The sequence below is a fragment of the Diabrotica undecimpunctata genome, chromosome 3 (genome assembly GCF_040954645.1).
Source record: "Diabrotica undecimpunctata isolate CICGRU chromosome 3, icDiaUnde3, whole genome shotgun sequence".
Taxonomy (NCBI): Eukaryota; Metazoa; Arthropoda; class Insecta; order Coleoptera; family Chrysomelidae; genus Diabrotica; species Diabrotica undecimpunctata.
In genome coordinates, this window is record NC_092805.1 from 47025928 (window position 1) to 47053267 (window position 27340).

Genomic DNA, 27340 nt, shown 5'->3' on the forward strand with positions numbered 1-27340 from the left:
GTATAAGTTACCACCCAGGAGGCTTTACACATGGAAGTCGCCTTTAGACGGACATCAGGGCATTATAAGGAACCAAATAGATTATGTGACAATTAATAGAAGGTACAGGAATGCTATTACTAAGGTATCTGCATTACCTGGAGCAGACATAGGATCCGACCACAATCCCTTAGTAGCAAATATCAAACTGAGGCTCGCTACAGCTAAAAGAAAACACCAGAAGGCATCAGTAAACATTAGAAAACTCAAAAACAATGAAACAAATGAAGCGTACACAGAGGAAATAAACAATAGGTTCTCTAATATGGCAACTGAGAATGATGTTGAAAAGTCATGGACCACCATAAAAGAATCATTTGATGAGCTGAACAACACTTTTCTACTCGAGAGTAAAACAACTACCAAGAATGAGTGGATGACAGAAGAAATATTAGAGATGATGGAACAACGCAGGCAGTGTAAGATCAGGCAGGACGAAGTAGGGTACCGAAATATACACAGTCAAATTCGTAAAGAAATTATAGCGGCGAAGGAGATCTGGATGACTACACTTTGCGCCGAGGCTGAAAGCCTATATAAACTCGGCGACAGCTTCAATCTTCACAAGAAAATTAAGGAAATTGCTGGTGTCTTCAAGAAAAAACAAGTCACTGGTATACATAATGACCAAAATGAATTAATAACGGACCCTAGCGATATACTTAATACTTGGAAAATGTACACAGCCAATTTGTTCAATGATGACAGAACACAAAAACCACCACAACTGGGAGACCATTTGTATGGCCCAAGTATTTTGAAAGCTGAAATTGTACACGCTATCAAACTATTAAAAAGTAACAAAACCCCAGGACCAGATGATATGTACGCAGAAACAATCAAGTTACTTAATGAAGAAAACCTAGACATTATTGTCAAGCTCTTTAACGACATCTACGATACGGGCCAGATTCCAAAAGATTGGCTTCGATCTACATTTATCGCCCTACCAAAAACACCACGTGCGAACTTCTGCAAAGACCACCGACTAATAAGCCTAATGAGTCACTTTTTGAAACTTTTCCTGAGAATACTTCACACTAGATTGTTTAAGAAATGTGAAGAGGTCAGTGGATGGAGTCAGTTTGGTTTCAAAAATGGACTTGGCACGAGAGAAGCGATCTTTAGTATGCAAACATTGATACAGAATTGTTTAGATCAAAGAAAGGATGTTTTTATCTGTTTCATCGATTACGAGAAAGCATTCGATAATGTAAAACATGAATTGATGATAAAATACCTACAAGAGTTGAGATTGGATGCAAAGGATATAAGAATCATTGCCAATCTGTATTGGAATCAGACAGCAACAGTACGTCTTCAAAATTCCAACGAAACAGAAGATTTCTCCATTAAAAAAGGAGTAAGGCAAGGTTGTATACTGTCTCCAATGCTGTTTAATTTATACGTAGAAAAAGCCTTCGCAGAAGCAGTGGAAGACTCTAATAAGGGTATTAAAGTTAACGGCATATTTATTAATAACATCAGGTATGCCGATGATACAGCCATAGTGGCAGATAACATCGAAGATCTTCAATGTCTTTTGAATGATCTAACTCTTGCAAGTGAAGCTCGGGGTTTGAAAATAAATATCAAGAAGACAAAATCAATGATTATAAGTAGAAATGATTACCCCAACGCAAAGATATATGTCTCTGGAGAAGAAATCGAACAAGTCAGGCAATTCAAATACTTGGGATGTTTGCTGAATGAGGGTTGGGACCCCGAGAATGAAATAAAGAGCAGAGTTGAACAAGCCAGAAATGCTTTTTTGAGGCTTCGTAAGTTTCTGACTGATCGCAAATTGGACTTCAACCTCCGATACAAGATGCTTAAGTGTTACGTGTGGCCTGTTCTCCTGTACGGAATGGAAGCATGGACGTTAAAGGCCAGTTCCATTAACAAACTTGAAGTGTTCGAAATGTGGTGCCTGCGTCGAATGCTCAGAATATCATGGACGGACAGGGTCAGAAATGAGGAAGTACTCAGAAGAGCGGGCTTACAGGATAGGGAACTTTTTAATTATGTAAAAAGTAAGAAGACTGCATACTTGGGGCACATTATACGAGGAGAACGATACACTTTTCAGCAACTGATACTCGAAGGGAAAATAGAGGGTAGGAGAGGTCTCGGACGTAAAAAAATGTCATGGCTGCGCAATATTCGACAATGGACAGGAATCCACAGCTATGAAATGCTTCGCAATGCTGCTAAAAACAGAATTATTTAACATCTCACCTGACAAGACGATGTACGGTGGACGCCTACGCAGAAATGCATGGCACCTTAAGAAGAACGAACAGAATGCAGAAGGAAGACAAAATCTCGAGGCTTTGCAATTTTCGTGTATGGTTTCGGTGCAGTTTACTTGAACTATTCAGGAGCGTAGCCAACAAAATTATAATTACCAGAATGGTTTCCAATCTCCGATACGAGTGGAACTTTAAAAAGAACAAATAAAAATCTGATTCGTTGGATTTTTAAGGCGACCCATTTTCAGGCAACTAATTAAACTAATAGACGATGGGAAACGATCAAAAACAAGATATGTCTAGAAGACAGGACAATTTTATGGTTGCGTTAACTGGGAAAATCGTACAGTATTCTCTTCCAAGTTTTGATAGCACATAGTCATTTGTATGGCTTAATCAGTCTATAACATTGCAGAATATTAAAGGAAAGTGTATTTAAAACTAAAAGACTTGCTCCAAATCCTCAGTTAACATTTTAACCAAATCTATTCTTGGCAGGTTAAACCCATTATCCCTACTGCCTAATATCTCTCGTAAATCGCATATTACTGTTAAACATGCTATACCATTTTACACTCACAGAATCTCCCCCCAGGTCGCTTTTTTTGATTAAGACTTTATAGTAGTCGAAAAAGACGCACACAATGGTATGATACTAACTATATTCTCTTATTTGTATTGTATTTTCTTACAGTCTCTATCAAAAACCCACTTGAGTATGTGTCCTGTCTTAATAAGGCCATAATATTCAGAGAATTTAACGCTAGGGACACCCAATTTAATGACACGTCGACAAACCAGGCAAGTAACCACCAAAGCGACCTAGTTCTTGTCCTTATCATCCACAGAATCCAAAACCGTGAACTGTTATAAAGTTAACATGTCCATCATCGACTACATCATATTTACTACCAGCATAATAGACAGGTTCTAAACTTGATGTATTATTAGCAAATTAATCGCTTAAAATTTCGCTTAACAGCTCGAATATCGAGACTACTGTACATTCCAAAAAAAAATTTTGCTAAACATCTATCATAATCATATAAATTTTATTTAAAATAACCTCAGATTGGACTTACTTTTGCATAAAACTGCTGATAGATCAACCCAAGAGATACTCGAACCCCGTAAGATTCCCAAGATTTTCATAATATTCCATTCGTGGCACCTGTGAATAAATAAACCACTGAAAATGTTCACCAAATGGGTAATACTAACACATTAGGTCCCAATAAGATTTTGAGAATCAGGATAAACTACTGTCACTGAACATTACTCTAAGACTGACAAAAAAGTCAAGGCCTTCATTGGACTTTGCTATTGCCAAAAATATCAATAGTAATTTTTGTAACAAAAACCTTTAAGTTTAAGTTTTTAACCTTTAATTGTGGTATTTCCATTTAAATAGTAATTAATTAAATTTTATTGTAAAATGTAGAACATTAAATTTAAAAATCTAACTGTTTTCGATTTTTTTAAAAGGCTTTTCATTTAGGGAATATCGAATTTATTCCTTACTTTACGGACACACTGTATGTGGCCACTGCCCAAAAATTTATATCGGCCAAACTGGTAGAACCTTTAGAAAACGTATAGCAGATCAAAAAACGCACAGATTCAGAAAAACACATTCTAAGTACGCACTTATTAGAGCTCTCACCTTCTCAACTTATTTAGTTAAACTCTGCCAAAACAGTTGCAGTGATAATAAATTATAATAAATTTTCAGTCAAGCGAAGGTCGAATCCATCAGTTATTTTTAAAATTTCACAAGTCTTTGTAAGCCATTATTTATAGAATATAATTTTAAAATATTGTTACTTACTGATACCTTGTTTTATTTTAAATAATTTTAATTATCTACTTCAAAAGAAGCACAGTGGATTTCCGAATACTTCAAAGTAATGATTAGCTGGGAGAGGGACAAGCTTTGAAACAAAAAATAGCAAGATATAATATAAGAAATACTTCTCCTTAAACGTATTTAATCTAGATATACTAACCGTAATAAAAACGTTCAGAGACATATTGGTAAATTGTCCCAAATCCATTTTTAGTTGACGATTGGAACGCATTATTATAAATAGCATCATTTTCTGAATTTTTATAGGTTGTTCATGCCAGTTACTCTCAATTAGGGCCTGTGTTATTCTGGTACTCTAAAATCAACAGAACTTATATTTTTTTTGTTTAATAGTTGTATTTTATACAAATAAATAAACTTTTTCCTATGGAATAATTATTATATAAATGATAGAGCCATTAAGATGAGAATATTGGAGTTACGACATGATCCAACTGGAAGAAGCCGTAAACACTACGTTCATCCTAATGGTCATCAAATGTATTATACACTATTTTTACGACTAATACTATTATTATTTATCTTTAACACGTTAAGTCTCACCATAGGATTGAAAAATCTGGTTTCACCGACCAAAATTATATTATTCACTTATTGATTTGTTGTTAGCCTCAGTTTAAGAATTATTTGTTACTTAAAAAAAGGTATATTTTACGTTTTTCTTATTTATTGTCTGAGGTACTCATTATATCCTGCGGTTCACCGAACCCAATTTGTATCCTACGACCATGAGACACAAGAGCTGTGTCGCATTTTTTATAAGTCAAAATTTGCTTAAATCATGTTCTCGACATTATGTTATTTATCCGCACCTCGGTAGTACGCATTGTACGGTTGTAGATCTTCGTTCTTGTCAAATTTTATATTGTCGTACAAACCTAACCTAAAAATACTTGAAAACTTGTGGATTAAATTGTTATCCGACGAAGGCAGTCTAGGTAATGATTCTGTCGATGTGTATTTATTCGATTTTATACACTGAGTGGTAGTTCTGAGTCAGACAGTGGTTCTGAGCGTAATTTCATCCATTCTGAGAAACCTTTGAAAGTGGATTGTTCAAAGAAAAACAAGCAGGTTAAAGATGATGGGGCTTCAAGCTGTAGGTACACGAGAAACAATTTTAAAACAGCAGGTTCGAGATGATGGTGCTTCAACCAGTGCACATGAAAATGTTGCGCCTAGTACTAAAACCCATGTGTTTAATCAAATAATACAAGATGTTATTTTATAGTACTTAGTGGACAGTTCCAAAAATAAAAATGAAAGTGATGAAGACGTGGGTAATACTTACATCTCTACCTTAAAATGGCGCTTTGTCGATTGTTAGCCTCTAAAACACTTTCCAGTTTTAGCCTAAAATATTGGAATTGATGCTAAATTATACGAAGATTGTTATAACAAAAAACCAACTGATATTTTCAAATTATTCGTGACTGATGAAATAATTAGTCATATGGTAGTGAAAACTAATTAGTAAGTAATAACTTACGCAGAACGGTGTTTAAATAAACAAAATAAGACCAAATCTTGTGTAAAGAAATGCATTCCAACTAATAACTTAGAATAAGAAAAACTGTTAGGTATTTTTTTGTGGATGGGTTTGGTCAAATATCCATCACTAAGGAGTCATATTGGAAATAATGTTTTTGGTTTCCAAACAGATTTCTAAATTTTTTTCTTATATTAGGTTTGAACTACTTTTAGCTATGTGGCAATTCAGCGATAATACAGATATTTCCATTGCTTAATAAACTTGTAGAAAGATTGCAAATATACTATACTCTTGGTTTAAAAGCGTGCGTAGATAAAAGCATGGTTCCATTTCGTGGACGCCTTCGGTTTAAACAGTATATCAATATAAAAAACATAAGTTCGGTATAAAAGTGTGTAAATCATGCTCTGAAGGAGGCTATCCATTAAAATTTATTGTCATACCGATACTGTCCACGGTGGAAACGCGTCCGCAAATGTAGTACTTTATCTTATGGAAGGACTTTTAAATTGTGATTGTAGATTATACACGGATAATTAGTACACTTTGGCTACTAAATTCTTATTAAACAAACTCATTTCGTTGGAACACTTTGGAGTAATCGAAAATACAATGCTAAAGATGTAGTACAAAAAAAAAACTGAAATAAAATCCAAAGACCTCATTAGACAAGAAAGTGATACGGGAATAGTCGTTTTGAAATGGCGTGACAACAGAGATGCCTTTTATGTTAAGTACGGTTTACACAGATAGGCTAAAAGCTATACAGAATCAAGGTGGCCAAACTTAAAAATCAGAAGTTGTTGTGGATTATAATAAAGCAAAATCGTCTATCGATCTTTCAGACCAATAAAAGCCTATTTTCATTGTTTACATAGTACTAAGGGTACCAAAAAAGTTGCAGTGGAGTTTGTGTTAGGTTCAACTGTCGTGAATGCTGACTTAGTATATAAGGAAGTAATTCAAACTCAAAATATCCATTACAGATTTTCTTCAGGAACTTTGTACATATCTTCTGAGACTGAAACTCACCAATTTCCGCAACCAGACGATGTGGAAAACAATGAACATATTATAGTTCATAAGAATAGACCATAATTCACGACTGCGTTGTATCCTGTGTTATCGTATTATAAAGGCAAAGATAACAGTCGGGTGTAACATTGCACGAAATAAAGCAAAAAGTTTAAAGGGGCACTGTTCTGCCTGTACAAAACCTTACTCTATTCTTGTTTTTTTTTTGTTGATCATAATGTAAGCAAAGAATAGAATACAAATTTTTGATTTGCACGCTGGATACCTAAGGTTTAGTTTATTCTTTTATGTTTTTGTTAGTCTAAACATCTTTCAGAGATTTGTTTAGTTTTGTAATTGGTTTTATATCATCATCGTATAGCTCAAATATACAGGGTGAGTCATAACTATTGGGACATAGACTAAGGACAAGTTATTTGGACCAAAATATGGCTATTGGGCCAAATATGCCTTAATAAAATGTTGCTGAGAAAAAAGATACAGGGTGTTAAAGTTAATTAATATTTTTCGTTTTTTGCTAATAGTTTCCCTGTATATTTATAAATTGCTATCAAAATTGGCACAGAGGCATAACCTTAGACAAGAAATAGTATTTTATTTACAATTCCACTATCAAATACCAAACTAATACACAAAGTTGCAACTAACGTAAGGTTTCCGTTTTGACGATAAATCAAAACTAAACACACTTTAACTTAAAAGAACTCACAAAAACTCAAACTAAATGTTCTACATGGTCTCCTCCGATTTCTATGCCTTTTCTAATTCTTTTTATAAAGGATTTTCGGACGTTAAAAAAATATTATTCTGTCCCCTTATAAGATTATCTGCATTTTGAATGTATCTCCAAAGTTCGTCTCGTGTATTAATTTCATTGGCATAAACTAAGGACTTCATATTATGTCCCCAAAAATTAAAATCTATCGGGTTGTACTCACGACATCTTGGTGGCCATTGAAAATCACTGCCTCTGCCAATCCATTGTTGAGGAAATACGTCATTAAGATGATTTCTAACAGCTAATGAAAAATGAGGTGGCGCTCCATCCTGCATAAACCACATTTTTCTTCTTACATCCAGTGACAGATCATTATTCTAACAATAGACGACTGACTTACTCCTGTTGCTGCTGATAGATGTCGTGAACTTATTTCAGGATTTTCATCTACTCGAACCAAAAGTTCATCTTCTTGATTAGGTGTGATTTGTTTCGGTCGACCACCCCGATTTTTCGTGTGAAATGACCCAGTTTCACCTAAACTACGATATAATCTTGCAAAAGTTTTGTGGTTTGGTTGCCTTCTGTTTGCGTATAACATTCCATACCTTCTGGCTGCCGAGCGACCGCAAAAATTTTCTTGTGCGTATACTCAAATCATGTCTCGCATTTCTTCATTAGTAAAATGATTGTGACGAGGCATTTCAATCAAAAAAGTAATGATTACTTTTAAAAAATGCAACATTACTCTACACTGTCACATCCAAAATAATTTACTCTGAACAAATGACATTTACCAACAACAATTATCTGACAGTCCAAAGCATACTTTTCATAAATGAAATAATATTTGAAATCCTTTTTTAAGACTCTAAGCAGTTCGACTGCGTTTTTATCGAAAATGTTTGAAATTATCATGTTTAAACAAGAGTACCAATTTTAAAAAACGAAAAACAAAAATTAACTTTAAGACCCTGTATCTTTTTTCTCAGCAACATTTTATTAAGGCATATTTGGACCAATAGCCATATTTTGGTCCAAATAACTTGTCCTTAGTCTATGTCCCAATAGTTATGACTCACCCTGTATACTTGATTTTATAACAATTTAAAAGGACTGTTACTTTATACCCATGTTAAATTTGAGATGTATATCTAATATTTTTGACAATAAAATTGTAACATCATTGGAAACTGCTATTTTCTTATTTCATGGACCAATGGACCAATATTAACGAGTGGTTTCCGAGTTCACCTCCTTTCGATTTCCATTAGCAAAACGAATAAACGTGGTACTGGTGAACAGTAATCTCGTGAAACGGGCGTAGCTTCTAGTGCGCAGAGAGAGAAAATATTCTTCCAGAAAAAGAAGGAATTTACCCAAACATTACAATCATTGTACCGCTTGATAATCACTCGGTAGATATTAAAAATTTTACAATGTTGTCAATATGTGGGTGATCACAGTAATATTGGGTATTTTTAGTTTGATATCTGAAAAAATGAGTTTCAAATAATTTACACAACAATTTAATGACTAAAAGAATAAGGGAATGATTTTTGGTGAGGTATAATATACAGTGTGTCCCAAAAAATTGGATACAAATGAAGAAAAGTTTATCTTACATTTTACAAAAAAAGCTATTCTTGGAACCAGAGTTTTAACCTTGTTTAAGCTTTACGCTTCTTTAAAGAAGGGGTACTCCTCTTTCTTTTTTTTTTTCAGAAGTAGTGAGGGTGTGATGAAACGTGATAAATGACGTTTTTTGTGGAGAAGTAGTGGACTACTAAGGAGCTGGGGATCAGAAGATGGCGTGTTGGTTGGACGATGTGTTAAGAAGCGCACAAGAGGAATTTGGGTGAGACAAACATGTCGAAAGAGGTACTTCAGGGGTAACCAGCCATATAATAGGAACGGCTCTTAATCAGCATTTTTGGCGTGCAGTTGTTAGCTGCAATATTTGATGGGGGTTGTTTCTAAGATTCTAAAATACTTATCAGGTACCTCATGTCCAGTGTTTTTTAGAAGTTTAGCTGGAGGGAACAGAACTTTACTTTGTGGAAACCTGGTGAGTATTTGCCCTCGGTGATTGCAAGAAGTCTTTAGTACTTGTTTAGCTCGGTTGTTCGAGCCTGCGGTGGTACGAAGGACGTACCTTCTGCTGAGGGATAGGACTATCCTTGAAATTATTCGTGATAAAAAGCTCAGTTTAGAAGAAAAACAAAAATAATGATTTGATTAAAATATAATATTTAGTAAACAATAGATAATTATGACATGTTTTTAGTATAACTTTTTTATTGGTTTTTATTATATCATATTTTAAAAAACATTTATTTATTTATTTTATTAATAACATTTTAAATACCTATACATACTTAGTAATCATTAGACTTCGGCAAATATGCAAATAAAAATGTAGAAAATATGCGCATAAATATGCACGTGTTTACCCGAAAATATGCAAATATTTTACAAAATATGCATACAAATAAATAAAAAAATCGTAACAATTTTATTTAAAAAAAAAGTGTACATAACTAAATATTTCCTACTATTCATTAAGATTTACATTTATTTTAAGTAACTACATTTTTAATTATGAATAAACTTATTTAGAATTATGGTAACAATAAATGACCAAGTGGTGTTCAAAATTTTCTAACAAAAACTTGTGGCTTCTGTCTGAGTACATATATTTATATATGGAAAAACTTCGTTCAACATCAACTGATGTAACGGGAGCATTTTTCAAACTAACCAAAACATTTGGTTCTAAATTAATTGTTTCCGAAATATTTCCAGCTAGAACACTGACTACTTCAGAAAGAATATGGTAACCTTTATTTTTTTCCATAGTAGCTTAAAATTTTTTTAAAATATCTTTTCCAATATTACCTCTAACGTTCCGACAACATGACGCAAATTCTTTTATTAATGCTGTACTTTCGAACAATGACAGTTTTGGTGATTCTAACTGAGTAATTGTTTTTTGAACAAAACTAAAATTTGATTTTATAAATGAAAGTTCTTGTTGAAGCAAGTTACTCTGAAAAGTTTGTTTAGAATCCAAAAGAGATTGGGAACTTTCATCTGTTAACGTATCAATTATGTTCTTTATTTTAACAAAATGATCTGCATAAAAATTAGCTGCTTCTAACCATGTTCCCCATCGCGTTAAAATAGGTTGTGGTGGAAGAGGAATGTTAGGTAGCATTTCTTTATAAAGTTGAATTCTCATAGGAGATTTAAGAAATACTTTTTTGACACTGGATATCATGGTATTTACAAGAGGAAACTTTTTTCGTATTTCCTCTGCAACTCTGTTTAATCCATGCGCTACACAAGTAACATGTAATAAATCTGGGAAAAATATTTTTAAATTTTGTCCTGCTTTCACCATATAAGGAGCAGCATCCGATAAAATAAGCAGTAATTTATTAGAAGGAATAGTTGTCGGAAGAAAAAAAGTTGCTAATGTTTCTTGTATAAAACGCGAAATTGTTAAAGCATTTGTTTTCTCAAGTTGCTGGCATGAAATAAGATGAGATTTTGGTAAGGTATCTTCTTTAAGAACACCAATCAATAAATGAGCAATATACTTTCCCGAGGAATCAGTGGTTTCGTCTACAGATATGTAAAAATAATTATCTGCAATTTCTTCCTTAATATTAATTAACACCGACGAGTATAGCCCGTTCACATTATTTCTTCTTAGAGACCGATCACTTGGAACATTAAGTTTGCAATATTTTTTTAGAAACGAACTAAAATTTACATTTGCTAATTTTGAAAGCGGTATGTTTGCAGACACTAATGCGCGACACAAGTCTTCATTAAAAGTTTTTTGCTCATCTAATTTTTTTGAAGTAGATTGAAAACATTTAGCCATTGAAGTTTGATGTTTTCCTCCTATTTTTCCTTTTTTTGCAATGTGTGAAGCAGTTCTCACATGTTGGTCTATCTGAAATTTCTTCTCACATGCTATCTATAAATAAAAATAAAAACCTTTATTTTAACCCAACCTTTAAAATATAAAAATATACAAGGTGTTTTTGGTTAATCAAATAACTGGTTTGGAAAAAAAAACACTCGCTAAGTGTTTTGAATGCAGTATTAATCCACAAATTAGTTTTTGTTACTAACCATTAGTACATCATATAACTTATTTTAAAATTCAACAAAAGTTTTTTTTTTGTTAATTCAATTACAATAAAAATAATTGTGTTTTAGAATAGCTGACTTCATAAAAAAAAGTAAAGGTGAAAATTTTTTCTAAATACACACCATTGTATTGTACCATGGACAATTTTTTCTCACTAAAGGAAGCTATTTTTTATTTAAAAACAACCTACGAGTACTAAATTTCAAGTAAATACGTTTATTGGTTTTAAAGTTATTGTTGTTATTAACTAAAAGAATTTAATTTTTTTTAATTTTAACACCCTGTATCTCGAAAAGTAAATAAGTTTGACCCCTCATTAACTATATCGTTTTGTTCAATTTTTCGAGAAGTATCTACAGTCAAACGTAGTAAGTGTCATTTGGAAACACCCTGTATGTATGAAATATTAGATATTCAATAGAAAATATTAGATACTTACAATTTTGCCACAGACTGAACAGTAGATTTTTCCCATATTCATAGACAGCTCTTTATAAGGTTTAATCCAAGTTGAAGCACTGGTTGTTTTAGGCATCATAAAATCACAATCTTCCTTTTTGTTACGCACAACGAGTGTTTACGCTTTGAATATCAAAACAAAAATGATTTACAAATCTGATCATCAAATTAGAAATGTTTAGGTACCTAATTCAATAAACTGGGAGATTTTGGAAAATCCCTAAATTAGGAACAAAACTATTAGCCGTTTACCTGCTGTTAAGATACAATAAATTGTAGATAGATTTGGGGATTAGATCATAAAATGCAAATGAGCGAACCCTTAGCGATTATCCAATAACTGAATGCCTCAGTGACCGAGACTTTCTAAGAATGTTGAGGGCTACTTAAATTGATCTTCTTTGAAATTGTAAATGTTTTGTACCTGTAGAGATTACGTACTTAGATCATTTCTTGATTAAAATGACTACAAAATTTTATACAAGAATTGAAATAAATTGGTATGTTTAAAAATTTTCAAATACAGTATAAAAATCTGAACTTTTATGCACTTTATGCAAACTTTTCTACAAATATGCCAAAATATGAAATATTTGCATAAAATATGCACAATATGCAAAATATGCAATATGCATATTTGCCGAAGTCTAGTAATCATCATATTTTTCTAAAAATATTCATTTATTCAAAGTTAAAATAATATTTTATTTTTTTCAAAAAATTTTATAAAACGCAAAAATGTAATGCTATTCTACGACCACGCAGCATCTACGTATTAAAATATCTAAAGTTGCATTTTTGTTGCTACACTCTTTCTTATTTTAGAAGCAGTAATAGCGCTGACATGACCGCTCCCTAGTGGTACAAATAAGGAACTAAAATCTTGATAAACTTCTGATTGTTTTGCGTATAACCTTTGCCGACGCTAAAAAATGACAGTGGAGGATTTTTCTGTATGCGTCTATATTCCTTAAAATTATTAAGTGCTTCTTAAGAGTCAGACCGTGATTAATAAGCTGAATAAGACATAATACAATTTCGATGGCTCCACAAGATGTTACTAACTCATGCCAATACACATATAGACCTTATTTGTATCACCAACATGAGCTGCTAATCAGAATGCAGAACGCAACGAGAAACCACTGCATTAAAGGTCCCAGGTGACATCTCTTGTATAAATTATAATGGCTAGCACTACTCGCGCACGAGACATTATTGATTATGGTAATCGGAAACCAAAATCCGGCAGGGGAGGACAACCATAAGAAAGCAAAGCTTCCTCAGTCCTCAGCATACGAAACCCTTGCACAAAAAACCAAAAAAAAAAAAAAATACTCAACTCTCTCAGATAAAAATAGCTACCGGGAATGTAAGAAGTATGTATCAGCCTGGAAAACTACATAATGTTATTAAAGAGAAAGAGGGACTAAATATAGATATACTTGGGGTTAGCGATGTACAATGGTCAGGAAATGGAGAGATATCAATAAATAACCACAATATCTATTACACTAAAGGAGACAAAACTGATCATCGATACGGAGTAGCTTTCATCATAAGCAACACTATTAAAAAATCAGTGCTAGGTGTGATTTAAATCTCAGAAAGAATAATAATGCAAAAATTCAAGCACGGAACTGTAATATTAATATGATCCAAGTCTATGCTTCCACAGCTGATAAGACCGAACATGAGATCGAAAACTTTTATTCAGAATTGCACAATACAATCAAGTTAACAAAATCTAGAGATATTACTTACATTTTAAGAGACTTTAATGCAAAAATTGGAGTAGGTACAGTTGAAAATATAGTTGGACAGTTCGGATTAGGAACTAAAAACGAGAAGAGGAGAAAGGCTTATAGAATTCTGACAAGAAAAAAATATGGTAATTGCCAATACTTGGTTTCAGCTTCTTAAGAGAAGGCTATATACATGCAGGTCTTCTTCACATACAGAAAACCACATTGTCAGAAACCGGATAGACTTTAACTTGAAAACAGCAGATATAAAAACTCTATAACCTCAGTTAAAACTTATCCTGGAGCAGATGTTAACTGAGACCACAATCCGTTAGTTGCTGACGTGAAAATAAAATTAAAAAGAATTGAACTCAGAAAACAACAACCAAAAATTAATGTAAGACTGCTAAAAAACGAAGAAATAAAAAACGAATTAAAAAATAATGTAAATGTTTATATGCAAAAAACACTAACTGACAACAAACGTAAATAAAACATTTGGTTTTATAAAACAAAAATTATGGACGTAAATAAAAAGTGGTATATTATAAAAAACATATTACTAAAACCAGCTCAAGAAAGTTTGATACAACACAGGTCAGAGGCTAAAAACCAGTGGATGGCAGAAGAAATACTGTTACAGATGGAAGAAAGAAGGAAATATAATGGAAAAGATCTACAGAATTATAAAGAACTACAACGAATAATTAAGGAAAACATCAAAACAACCAAGGAAATCTATTTGATGAAACAATGTAAAGAGGTAGAAGAACTAAAAACAAAATATGATATGAGGAATATGCACAAAAAAATAAGAGAAGTGACTGGAATGGGTCGAAATAGATAGCAAGGGCACATAAAAGACAAAAAAGAAGTACTACTAATAGATTTACCAGAGAAATTAAGACGATGGAAGGAGTACGTTAGAGAACTTTTCACGATAGATCACGATAGATGAAATCAAATATGCTATCAAAAACTGTAAAGACAATAAGGCAGCTGGATTAAATAAAATATCAGTAGAACTGTTAAAACTAGTGGAAAAGGATAACTTGGAAGTATTGGCAGATGGAATAATACCACAAGAGTGGCTGAAGTCAGCAACAAAAAAGTGCTCTGATTATCGAACACTGAGCCTCATGAGTCATACTTTAAAAGTACTGCTAAAAGTAATACATCAAAGAATATACGAAAGGCTAGAGGAGAATATTAGCGAGACGCAGTTCGGGTTCCGAAATGGAATGGGTACTCGAGAAGGACTATTTGCCATCATCATATTGTATCAGCTATGTCGGGATGTAAACCTTGATCTACACTTGTGCTTCGTTGATTACGAAAAAGCTTTCGATAAAGTGAAACATGAAAAACTAATATCAATACTTATGAACAAGCGAATTGACAGTAAAATTATAAATATAGCGCAAACATTATATTGGAACCAAAGTGCCATAGTTCAAATTGATGGGCAACACTCAAACGAAATGAAGATCTGTAGAGTAGTTAGACAGGGATGTGTTTGATCCCCACTTTTGTTTAACTTATATTCTGAAGAAATTTTCCAAAACACGCTCAATAATATCAAAGCGGGAGTTACCGTTAACGGAAAACAACTTGTTGTTTTACGTTTGACGTTGACGTTTAATTAACAACTTACGATACGCAGACGACACTAAGATCATGGCAACGAGTATAGAAGATCTACAACATCTTATCGGAAACGTAAGTACGAATAGTGCTGAGATGGGAATTACTATAAACGCTAAAAAAACGAAGTACATGCTAATTACAAATGAACCACAAAATATACATCACCTATTGAAAATTAACATAAATAAAACAAACACCAGTTTCTACGGTTTGCTGATACAGACACTAAATTATTCATAATTACTAAAATATCAAGAAAGATTATAACTAATTTCATAATAATATCCTACAATTTTTTTCTTACCTGTATGAGGACATCATCAGCATACCAATAAAAGATAAATAATCGTATTAATGTACTAGAAGCAAACGACACTGCCTCTAATAATTTGGTAAATGTTGGTCCAGTCTACAAATATACCAGTAAAATTAAAAATGTTTTTCAAAAAGAAGTAATTCCGCGTGAAGCAATAATTTTTTATATTTATTCTGGAAATAATCAAATTACTAAACTTGGAACTTGACCTAGTAAATCGTTATATTCCTTTACGCAAAGATCGAATTTGTTAACTATTTTTGGTAAATATTACTACCTCTTATCGAGAATACAAGACATAAGCATAACCCGTTTTAGACTTGGTCACGCAAGGTTAGGACATATTATTAAATAAAAAAATGAAAAAAGTCGTGGTATGAAACTTATAATGAAACAATAACAATTAAACTCATACTTAACGAATATCAACTCTACTACTATACATCCAACGTATTAAAAACGCTACCACCAATACTTTCACAAGCTTTATGTTCAAAGTGTAATTATTTTACAAATATTCAAATTACTTAGAAGACTTTCATATATACATTACAAAATATAATCTAACCCAGAAATACCCAACAGGTGGTACTGTATCTCTGGTGATAGACGGGAAGATTTCAGGTGGTACGCGTCATACGACCTTGCAAATTTTGCTTAGCTCTTAGCTTGTACTTAGGTCAACTGTGTCAAAGGCTTTATGAAAATCGACAAATATTAGCACTAGAGGTTTATTGTATTCCACTAATTTCTCCATTAGGGTTTTTATGCTTTGTAGATGCTCATTAGTTCCGTAATTTTTTCTGAATCCTGCCTGTTCTCTTGATTAATAAGTCTCTAATTTTGTTTAATTTTTTTAACTATAATTCGCGTAAACAACTTATATACATAAATATGGATGAGGAGTCTAATTGGTCTGCATTACTCTAAATTTACTAATCTTCTACTTTATGCAATAGAATCATAGTAGCGTTGTTCCAGTCTGTTGGAATATTGGCGTTGTGAAGGCAGATATTGAAAAGTAGTTTCATTTTTTCAAGTAATAGATCTCTTATTTTTAATGCTTCTGACACCATTCCATCTTCGCCTGGGGTTCAATTATTTTTCATTTTCTTTAGGGTCATTTCTGATTTTGTATATCGGACATTAAACCTAATCTTGGTTTAATACACCAGTTTTTACTGTAATTGGAGGTTGTGTATTGTTATCTTTTTCTCTTGATCTATATAGCTCTATGTAGAACTCTTCGACTATTGTTAACAATTTAATTCTGTTCGTAGTTTCTTTTTAAACTTTGTTTTATATGTAGTTTGTTAATTTCTATTTTCCCTTTCTCAAAACTCCTCCTTCTCAAAACTGTTATGTCCTTATTTTGTTCTATTCTATATCTGTATCTGTATCTACGCCTCTACGGAACCCAAATTGGGTTTCTTCAATATCCAGTTTAGTAAATGTGTTAACGGATGATCTTTAAAAACATTTTAAGTGTGTGAGACATCAGGCTTATGGTACGGTGGTCGGTGCATTCTCTAGCATTTTTCTTTTTTGGGAAAAAATAAATGTTGAGGTCAACCATTCATTGGGAATGTCACCTGACTGATAAATTATATTAAAGAGCTTTAAGAGGATATCCATGTACTCATTTTCTATTATTTTAAAGATATCAATAGGCAGTTGATCTGGCCCCGAGCTTTTTCCGGTTCTGGTGTTCTTTAGTGCATACAATATTTCTTCCTTTGTAATTTCTATACTTGTTTCTCTGTCCTCGAAAGATATGTCTTGTAGGTTTCCTCTTTCGTCGTCGAAGAGCTCTTCCACATATTCTTTCCATCGTTTTAGTTTTTCGACAGTCGTTATCATAGTATTTCCATTTTTATCTAAAAGAGTTGTGTTGTGGTTTCTTTTTTGCAGCCCTGCCATTTCTTTAACCTTTTTATGTAGGTTGAATAGGTCGTACTTGTTCTGAAGATCTTCTATCTCTTTACATTTTTTCTCATAAGTTTGTTTAGCCTTCCTTATCATTTTTCTGATTTCATTGTTAATGATTTTGTAGTTGTTCTTGGCTTGCCTTCTTTGGTCCATCCTGCCGAGTATTTCGTTCCATCCAGTTGTCCCCCTTTCTTATAGGTTCTTTTAATATCTCTTTGCATGGAACGAGGAGGCAGTTTTTTAATGTTTACCATTGTTGGTTTATCTCGTAGGTGTTGGTATCTTATTTATATAGAGTTATATCTTTAGCATTATGTGTTCTAAAAACATACGAAAGAATGATAAAATCACGACTAGAATTTTTTTTGGAATCTATTAATCTTATTCATGGTTCTCAATTCGGATTTCGAAAAAAAAAGTCGACATATGAAAACCTGGCCAATATTGTTACAGATATTCAATTATTACTCTCTAATGACCAGTCAACATCAGCTTTATTTTTAGACATAAAAGGGGCATATGACAACGTGAAATTAGACATATATAAAAAAATGTGTCAAATGGGAATTTCCCGAAGTTTATCTAAACACCTATATAATATACTTTATACAGTAATAGAAATTAATTTTTCAGAGAAAACCACTTATACTCTGAATGCAGAAAAACATCTGTGGGTTTGCCACAAGGTGGTATATTAAGTCCTATACTTTACATAATTTACTCAAGTGATCTAGTTGTTGACAGCCTACATAATATATTGATTTTGCAATATGCTAATGATATTGTTATTTGCACTCGCCACAAAGATACATGGCCATCGAGATAGACCATAATCAACTCAATTATGCAATAAGAAATTTAGACAATTGGATATTCAATAACGGCTTATCAATTTCCGAAGAAAAATCAGTATTAGTTACTTTTACAAGAAAAAGATTTCGGTGTCCTCACCAAATAAAATTATCAAAATATTTGTTTCCTTACAAATCTTCCACTAAATTTTTAGGAGTAATTTTAGATTGTAAATTAAATTGGAAAGAACACATAAACTAAAAAGAACAGAAAATGGTGTTAATTTATTAAAAACTTTCGGTCATTCCCATCGAGCAAAAAGACAAAAGAGGGAATGTAAAGGTAGTGGGGGCAAAAATATTGTTAGACAGGAAGTGCCATCTTGAGAGGCCAAATTAAACAAGGAAAGAGAGTCTTTCCTTGTTTAAGAAATCAAATTTAATTGGGTTATGTTATTATGTGTCCCAACTGTCACATGAAATCTTATTTATATTGAAGTTTTTTAACAATTGTTTCACATTTTAGACTGTTATCGTTAATATTTAATTAAAATTTTCTCGTCTAAGACACATTCTGAAAACTATTTTATAGCTACTGTTAATAAGTGTCGGAAAATTTAAATTTGGCGCATTCGCATTTCCGGATATGTCCGCCATCAGAGGCCACTTTTTTGGTCGCCTTTTCATAACGATTAGATTCCCTCTTTTGTCTTTTTGCTCGATGGTCATTCCTCATGGGGAGGGGATCCAAAAATAATGTTACTATTTTATAGAACACTCCTTAGATCTATTTTAGATTACGGATCTTTTTTTTACCATTCAGCAGCAGAAACAAATCTTATAAAAATAGATAAAATACAAAACAAATGTCTTCGACTCAGTATTGGATACTTGGGAAGTACACCTGTAGACGTTAGGGAAACAGAAACATGCGAACCGCCATTGAATCTTCGAAGAAGATTTCTATCTGACAAATTTGTGTTAAAGATAAGAAGTCAGAAATTCATGTTATTGGTTAAAATATCCAGTTTAGTTGGTTTGGTTTAAACATCTAAATATTGGGATAAGAAAAAAATACCATTATTAGTTGAAAGTTTTACTACCAATGTACACAGATATGAAAAACTTTATAGATCCAATGGAATCCCTTTATGGAATTATTCTTATGAAATGTTTCTTTCTCCAGTTAAGACTCATATTAACGCTCGCTATTTGTGTCAAAACAATATTATTATACAAAAAGAATATTATCGAGGTTGTATAGTAAAATGGAAAGAGTATGAAAAAGTTTATACTGATATCTAAATCGGAACATGGAGTTGGCTGGGCAGTTTATTATCCTTCCAAAAATATTAAGCTAATATACAAACTGTCAAATATGATGTCAATTTTCAGTGCTAAGCTTATTGCCATGAAATTAGCAATTAATCTGTGTTTAGAACAAGAAGAGGATAAATTTGTCATATTTACAAACTCTAAAATTTCGGTAGAAAAACTAATTTAAATTACATCCTTCTTGATATTTTGGAATTGTATCAAAATGTATCAAGTAGGGGAAAACCTTTTATATATCATGGATAAAAGCGTATTCAGGTATAAAATAAAAGGAAGAAGTGGACTCTTTAGCAAAAGATGGTGCGAAAAATTGAAAGATTACTCAGATTAAAAATAACAGAGTCTGGTTTTATTCCAATTTTTCGAAAGGAACTTAAGAAAAAGTGGCAGATAAAATATAAATGTGGAGACAAAGGAGAGTTTTTTAAGAATATACAACCAAAAATAAGGGACAAACCATGGTTTGAGAATACACGTAATCGTTCAATTTATCGGATAATAAGTCGAATGCGCTGCAATCATGCACCATTTCCAGCGTATAAACATAAAATAGGTTCGCTAGATAATAATAAATGTCTATGTGATGTAATTGCCGATTTACAACATATTCTTTTAGAATGCCCGTTAAAAAAAAATAGAAATTGATAAGTTTTATCAAAATTTAATATCTTACAAAATGAAATTTCCAATAAGAGTTTCAAATCTATTGAGGATAATAGTATCTACAACATCATATATCAGCATGTAAAATCTACTAATATTACTTTGTAAGCATTAATGCGACATATGAATAAATTTGTAAGCCTAAAACGAAAAAAAAACCAAACAAAAAAAACAAAAAAAAATATATAAAAAATACAAAAAAATCAAACCAATAAATAAATATTATTATAAAAAAATAATAATAATAAAAAGAAATTAATAATAAAAATAAAAGATAAGTTACAATGTTATATATATCTACTGATATAAAAAAAAACAATAAAAATGAAAATAAGTAACCAAAATATTTAGGCATTTACTAGCACACAAAAATATTGTATCCTAATTTAACATGTAGGTATATTCATATGTATATAATATAAACAATGGAAATGGATGATACAAATACGAGAAAGCATGACTGGCCTTTTGGCTTTACCAGTGCCGTTACCTTGGGAAAAAAAAGTTTTTTTTCTACTTTGTAGTTTCTTATGTCTTTTCTTATTGCCTTTTTTTTTCTTATTGTCTTATCTATTTTATTTAGCACTTATCTCGTTTCATCTGTCGAATTTGTTAATAAGGGTTTTAGTAATTCGACTAAGTTTTTCATCCTTTTGGTTTGTTGGACAATATTTAGTTTAAGCCTGTTGAATTGTGTTGTTTATTTGTATGTTTAATATATTGATGTCTGTTGTTGTTGTGCCTTTCAATAAATTACCAATATATCTTTCGAACTTCTAAATATTAGTTGGTTTTGTCCATTTCTTTGTTTGCTTCTTATTGATTATTTTAAATCTTTCTTTTTAGGACGATATCGTTATATTTGCTCTTAATAACCTATAATCTCTGCTTGTAGTAAACTGGCTTAACACATTAATTTATGTATTTAAACAATTCTTTTATGTTTGTCAAGAAATAGTCGATTTCGTTCCTTGCTTTTCCATTAGGGCTTTCCCATGTCCATCTTCTGTATTTTTATTGGCAATTCGTTTGTGAACAAAGAAACCAACGCCTCCGACTGTCGATTCTTCTTCTCCTTTGTAGTACCATAAATAGCCTTATGGGAGTGTGATAAGACTCTCTTCATTTTTTGTTTATTTAATGATACCCTCAATATTCCAATTTACTTTTAAGAGATCTTCCTTTATTTCTTTGAATCTTTCATCGGAAGAGAGTGACCGAGCATTATATGTGACAATGTTAAGGTTTATCTTTTTGACGCACTTTGAGTAGGATTGGTTTACAGTGGTCGGGTTTTTGGCATTTAAACACCATGCTTGCCTTGCATGTTGGTGGATACTCATATTTATTCCCACAAAGCGCTGGGGACCGTTGGTCGATTCCTGTAGAGCCTCGCGTACAGGAACAATGCTATTGTTCAATGGTATTTTACCCAGTGTCCCAAGAGCATCGTTAGTGACCACGTAACGCGCGGCTATTCAGTTTTTAGCACCATAGCTTCCACCTTAACTTACGGATTTTTTGCATCTGGCATTCTCCATATTCTTGTTGGGTAAAATGTGAAGGGAAAGAAGGTGAAGATAGTAATTTTATGGGCCGTGACATGGTTTACCGGGAAGAAAGGTATTTAGGGTCACAAACCATGAGCTCTTGAGGGCAATTTTGCTATTCCTTAAGTAGATCTGTCCTCTTCCGGGATCGCAAAAGAGTATGTACCCGCTACAAGTACCTATTCTAATTGCTTTCTTGTTATGTTTGTCTATTATGCCGCGATATTTAAACTTTTGCTTTTTCTCCATCATATCTAAAATTTGGTTTAATCATTCAACAGTTTGTTTTGTGTGTACCTTTTAAGATGCTTTGTCCTTTTTTTTAGGCTTTTGTTCTGTATATTTCACTTAAATATTGGTATTAAAGTTCTTCTGTAAATAATAATCTTTTGTTCATTAGAATGTAATCTATTTGATTTCTGGCTGTACGACCTAAATGAAATTGAAAATAGATAATAGTGATCACAAACTAGTTTCTGCTGAAAATTCGCAGTCAGTCGGTCTCCTCGCTCATTTCTTTCCCCAAACCCAAATCGGTCTATGAATCTTATAGATTTAATCATAGCAACTTTGGCCTTTAGATCACCTATAATCAAAGTTAGATCTTTTTCGGGAAGGTACTGGATTCGGTAAAGAATGTTTCGCCGATGTCGTCTGGTTTGTTAGCTGTAGGGGCAAATACTTAAATATTGATAGTTGTAGTTAGAAATGTATTAATTTAAATATAAAGAATTCTTTTTGATATTGGTACAAAATTTTTGACATACCCTTTAGAGTTTATAACACAACCAGTTGGACCCGTTTTTATACAGTACTTACCATTACGACTTCTAAAACAATTGACGACAACTGAACTGAACTCTGAATAGCATCAAATAGTGTAACTGTTCTAAAAAGGTCATTGTAGTCCTTTATGTATCTAAAAATACAACATTTTATATTTATGCAACTTTCATAATATTCTATGTTAAAGATTATTTTGTTTCTTCTTTGTAATGACAAAGCAATTACTATTGTATCAAATTAAAAAAAAAACACATCAGTACAAGAGATAGATTAGTTTCCCAAAAACAATACATATCAGTTACAACTAAGATAAAAGTAGGTGTTAGACTTTGTGTTTATTGTGAAAAAAACATTAAGAATAAATCATAGAAAGAAAATTCCTAGCCCATAATGGAAGCAGGCTTATTAAGCAGGCCCTACGGTAGTTTTTATTTTCCGATCTTCGCTTTTCCATTTTGTGATTTTTTTCTATTGAGATGATACGCAAGTGCCTGCCTGCCTATGTTAATTCGATCTTTTTGTCGTGAATGCTCAATCGCTTTCTATTTTTTTTCTTTTATTGGTAATTATTGCCTTATTTTGTTTTGTTCTACATAGTTCTTAATTTGATATTTTTATAAACTATTATACTTTTAGGATTTTTCTTGAAATATATATTTTTTCTATCTCTTTATGTTTCAATGTCTCACTGCCTTACAGGATATTTTGATTTGATAATATGATTGATGATAGTTTGCTTTTGTTGATTCCGATATACGACATGTATTCCATATTTTCTTTAAGGAGTTAGATGCATATTGTGATTTTGTTATTCTTTTCTATATATCCAATTTGCTTCCGCATTTTTATATGTTTGATCTCAGATAATAATATGTCAATCTGTCTACTTATTTAATTTTCCTTTCATTTATTTTAGTGTCGCTCTTGTTTTAAGAAGTTTCGTTTTCTTTGAATTTATTTGTTGGCCTTCTTTTGCATGCTGTTTTTATGCTTAATTAGGAGACAGATATCGTCTGCAAACTACAGGTCATCCAAAGGTTTCATTTTATGCTTGTTTTATTATCGGTTACTATAATGCAGTTTATAGAAATTTAGAGACAACGTTTTAGAAGGATCTGTGTACCGTTATATACAGGTGCTCTGTATGGATATTTATTTAGCCATTTCTCCTGCATATTTTAGTATGGCTCTGTATATTTCATGGTTTAATCTAATCACGTTAGTTTACTTTAAAGATAATAAAAAATGTCTCAGAAATTTTCACATTTTCTTTGTTTATGCAAACAAAGGCCTTTTTGAATTAATATTCTGAATTAATAATATTAATATATTAATATAATATTAATGTTAATATGACATTCGCACTTACATAGAGGTGTGTACAAACTTAAATGTGGTAACTGCCCAAAAACTTACATCGGTCAAACTGGTAGAAATTTTAATAGACGAGTAACAGAACATAAAAGGGCTTTCAATAATAGAAAAACAGATTATACATATGCGCTTCACCTTCATAATCATTCTCTTAATGACGAATTTCAAATTCTTCACATTCAAAATAAAGGCTTTTAGCTATCTTTGTTAGAATCTATGGAAATTAACAAATTAAAAAACACAGATATAATTCTGAATGACCAACTTGAGACAAACAGTTCTTTCCTTCTCAACCTATTTCATTACAGACTATAAAGTGTAAACGCATACCAAAAATAGATCACTTGAGAAAGGCACTCTGTCAAAACAGCTGTAGTGATAAGATTTTATAATAAACTTTGTGAAAGTTTTGAGAACAAAGTTATCAATATTTTATTGTCACATAAAATGAATTTGCATCAAGTAACGGTCGAATCCATCAAGTATGTTTTTTTAATCTTTGAGAAGGAGTCGCTTTCACCCCCTAAGTAAAAGCAATCCTGGGCTCGAGTTCAAATGTAAAGTAATAGCTAAGAGGAATCTTAATCTAAATTTTCAAGCAAGTTCGTCGTGACGAGTAAAATTACACTTCAAAACGGTCATTTACTGGAGTCTTATTAGGATACCAATTTTAAATTTGAACATTGGGTGCGATTATGACTATAATTACTTACTGGATGATGTCTTGATGTAAGTGAACACATTTCTTTAATGTAGCCAAGCAAGCCTTAGACCAGGAGGTATTTAGCTGACTTCTCATCTTTATTGTATATTTATCAAAGTTTCTAATTATCTGTTGTAATATTTCCAACTGACTTAGTGGAAAAATTATTAATCCAAAATTAAAGATATCTGCTGACAGAACAAACAGACATATCGTCAATCCATAAAAGCACGTGATTACATAGGCTACCGTAAAGTGTTTTTGTTCATTAAAAGGCATCCACAAAACAATTGGTAGAATTTTTTTGGACGATGATGGATTAGATTGCAAAAGTGGTAAAAATCCGTATGTCAGAAAATCTGCAAGATACAAAATATTATTTAAGAAATTTATTACTTTGTTTGGCTTTAATACTAATGACAGCAAATTTAAAAATATATGACAGCTATCGGATCTAGAAATAATAAAAACAAAACAATAGAAATCAAAAAACAAGAAAAATGAAGATCTTTAGTAGAATAGAACTTGTTCCTTCTCAGCTTTTCCCCGTTTAAGGTTCGCTAGTCCTTACTCTTCTTTGTCATTTCTGGTCATCGTCTCATCTTCAATTAAACCTTTATCCCTTAAGTCCTCTGTTGTACATCTTCTCCTCGGGTTTCTTTACGTCCCCTTCCCTCAACTTCTAGCAGTTCTTTCTTTAATAATAATAATTATTATTATTATCATCCAGATTTAGCCATATGGCTTACACTCCCTCTAAGGGGAAAATTCACTCATCCCAGATACCTACGGTAACAAAAGGATAGAGCTCTAAGGGGACTCTTTCGTGTTATCAAGCCCTAGGTGACTTGGTATGCTGGAGTTTCTCCCAAAAATTCTCGTACACATCTGTACGTCACGAGGAATACAGCTTTATGCATGGTTTTATAAAGATGTTTATTTAGATCCAGCTATTTTATGTTCGTTAGGAGGTTTTTGGGAATAACACCAGTAGTAGATACCATAATAGGTACTGTCTGGGTACTTTCCATTCTCCATTATCTCCTGATTTGTATTTCTAGATCTCTATACTTGGCGATATTTTCGTTATATTTAAGACGCAAATTATTGGTGTTAGGTATTACCACATCAATAAGTGTTGTTTGCCTAGTAACTTTATTAACTAGTATGAAATTTGGTCTATTATGTGCCACTGGTTGGTCTGTGAGCACAGTGCGGTGCCAGTATAGCTTGTACTTTTCATTTTCAAGTATTCTGTCAGGGACATATTTATAGTACGGAAGATGGTCGGTTTAGAGAAGTCCCAGTTTGTCAGCTAGTTCTTGGTGGATCATCTTTCCTACTGAGTCATAACGTTCTTTATAATCAGTATCGACAAACGCCTGGCAGCCACCCGTAAGATGTTGGATGGTTTCTTGGGCTTTACATCCATATCGGCATTTGTTATTTTGGACTTGAGGATCTTTAAAAATATATTTCAAGTAATTTTTAGTTGGAATAACCTGATTCCGAATGGCAAGTAAGAAATCCTCAGTCGCGGCAAACACCTTTCCTGATATCAACCAATAGTTCGACGCTGTATTGTCGACATATTATTGGCTAATATCATTGAGATGTCGCCCATGCAGAGGTTTACTCATCCAGGTGCTTATTTTTCTTGCTTTGCCAGGTGGTTTATGCAGTTTAAGCGGCGTTGTATCGTCTACTGTGCAAATTGCTCGATGTAGTAGATGTCTCAGCCTGCACCTGAAAATAAGTTCTTAAATTAGCAATCTGTTTATCCAGTTTCTCACATATGTCAATAAGTCCTCTTCCCACTTGATATCTCGGTAATGTTGTTCTCTCTACTGCACTGCGTGGATGGAGTTTTTTCGCCTATGTGAGAAGTGTTCTTACTTTTCGCTGGGGACTTTTTATATCCGTTTTTGACCACTTGATAATAAGAAGTAAGTAGATAAGCGCGGAACAGGCGTACGTATTTAATGTTTTAAACCAAATTTTGCTATTAAGATATGACCGATTTAGCTGTCTTACTCTTCGCACTAAGTCAGAAGTTAGTTCGGTTTTCATTAGCTTATGGTCAATTTTTCGCACTTGCTGTACTCCGATATATTTATAAATATCATTTTTACTCATTGCCTCGATGTTTTGACCATCTTGCATATTGAAACCTCCTGGCCGAGCCTTTCCTCTGACTTTATTTAGTATAAGGCACTTGCCTAGTCATAGTGCACACTGATATCATTTGATAAAGTTTTTACAGTTTTTAGCATCTCATCTAGGTGGTTTCATGTGAAAGCCATTCATTTTAAATCATCCATATACAACAGATGATTAAGGCTTCACCACAACAGTATTGCTATTTTTTATGCTAAAGCCTGAGTCAGTGAGATATCTTTAGTTTCGATATTATTTTCACCAGGTATTTGGGTGAATTTTAGTCTTCCACTTCGTCATTATATTATTTTAAAAAG

At 32.5% G+C, this 27340-nt stretch overlaps 1 protein-coding gene across 1 annotated transcript in view; it reads right to left on the minus strand.

Moving 5' to 3' along the window:
* Positions 1–25208, minus strand: part of LOC140435583 (odorant receptor Or2-like) — a 33265-nt gene extending 8057 nt beyond the window's left edge. The window contains exons 1-4 of the mRNA XM_072524329.1: positions 24877–25208; positions 22823–22922; positions 15724–15828; positions 4298–4453 (exon numbers count right to left, since the gene is read on the minus strand). Of these exons, the coding sequence (XP_072380430.1) occupies positions 4298–4453; positions 15724–15828; positions 22823–22922; positions 24877–25145 (630 nt within the window). The 5' untranslated portion in view covers positions 25146–25208. The remainder of the gene's footprint in view (positions 1–4297; positions 4454–15723; positions 15829–22822; positions 22923–24876) is intronic.
* Positions 25209–27340: the final 2132 nt, after the last annotated feature.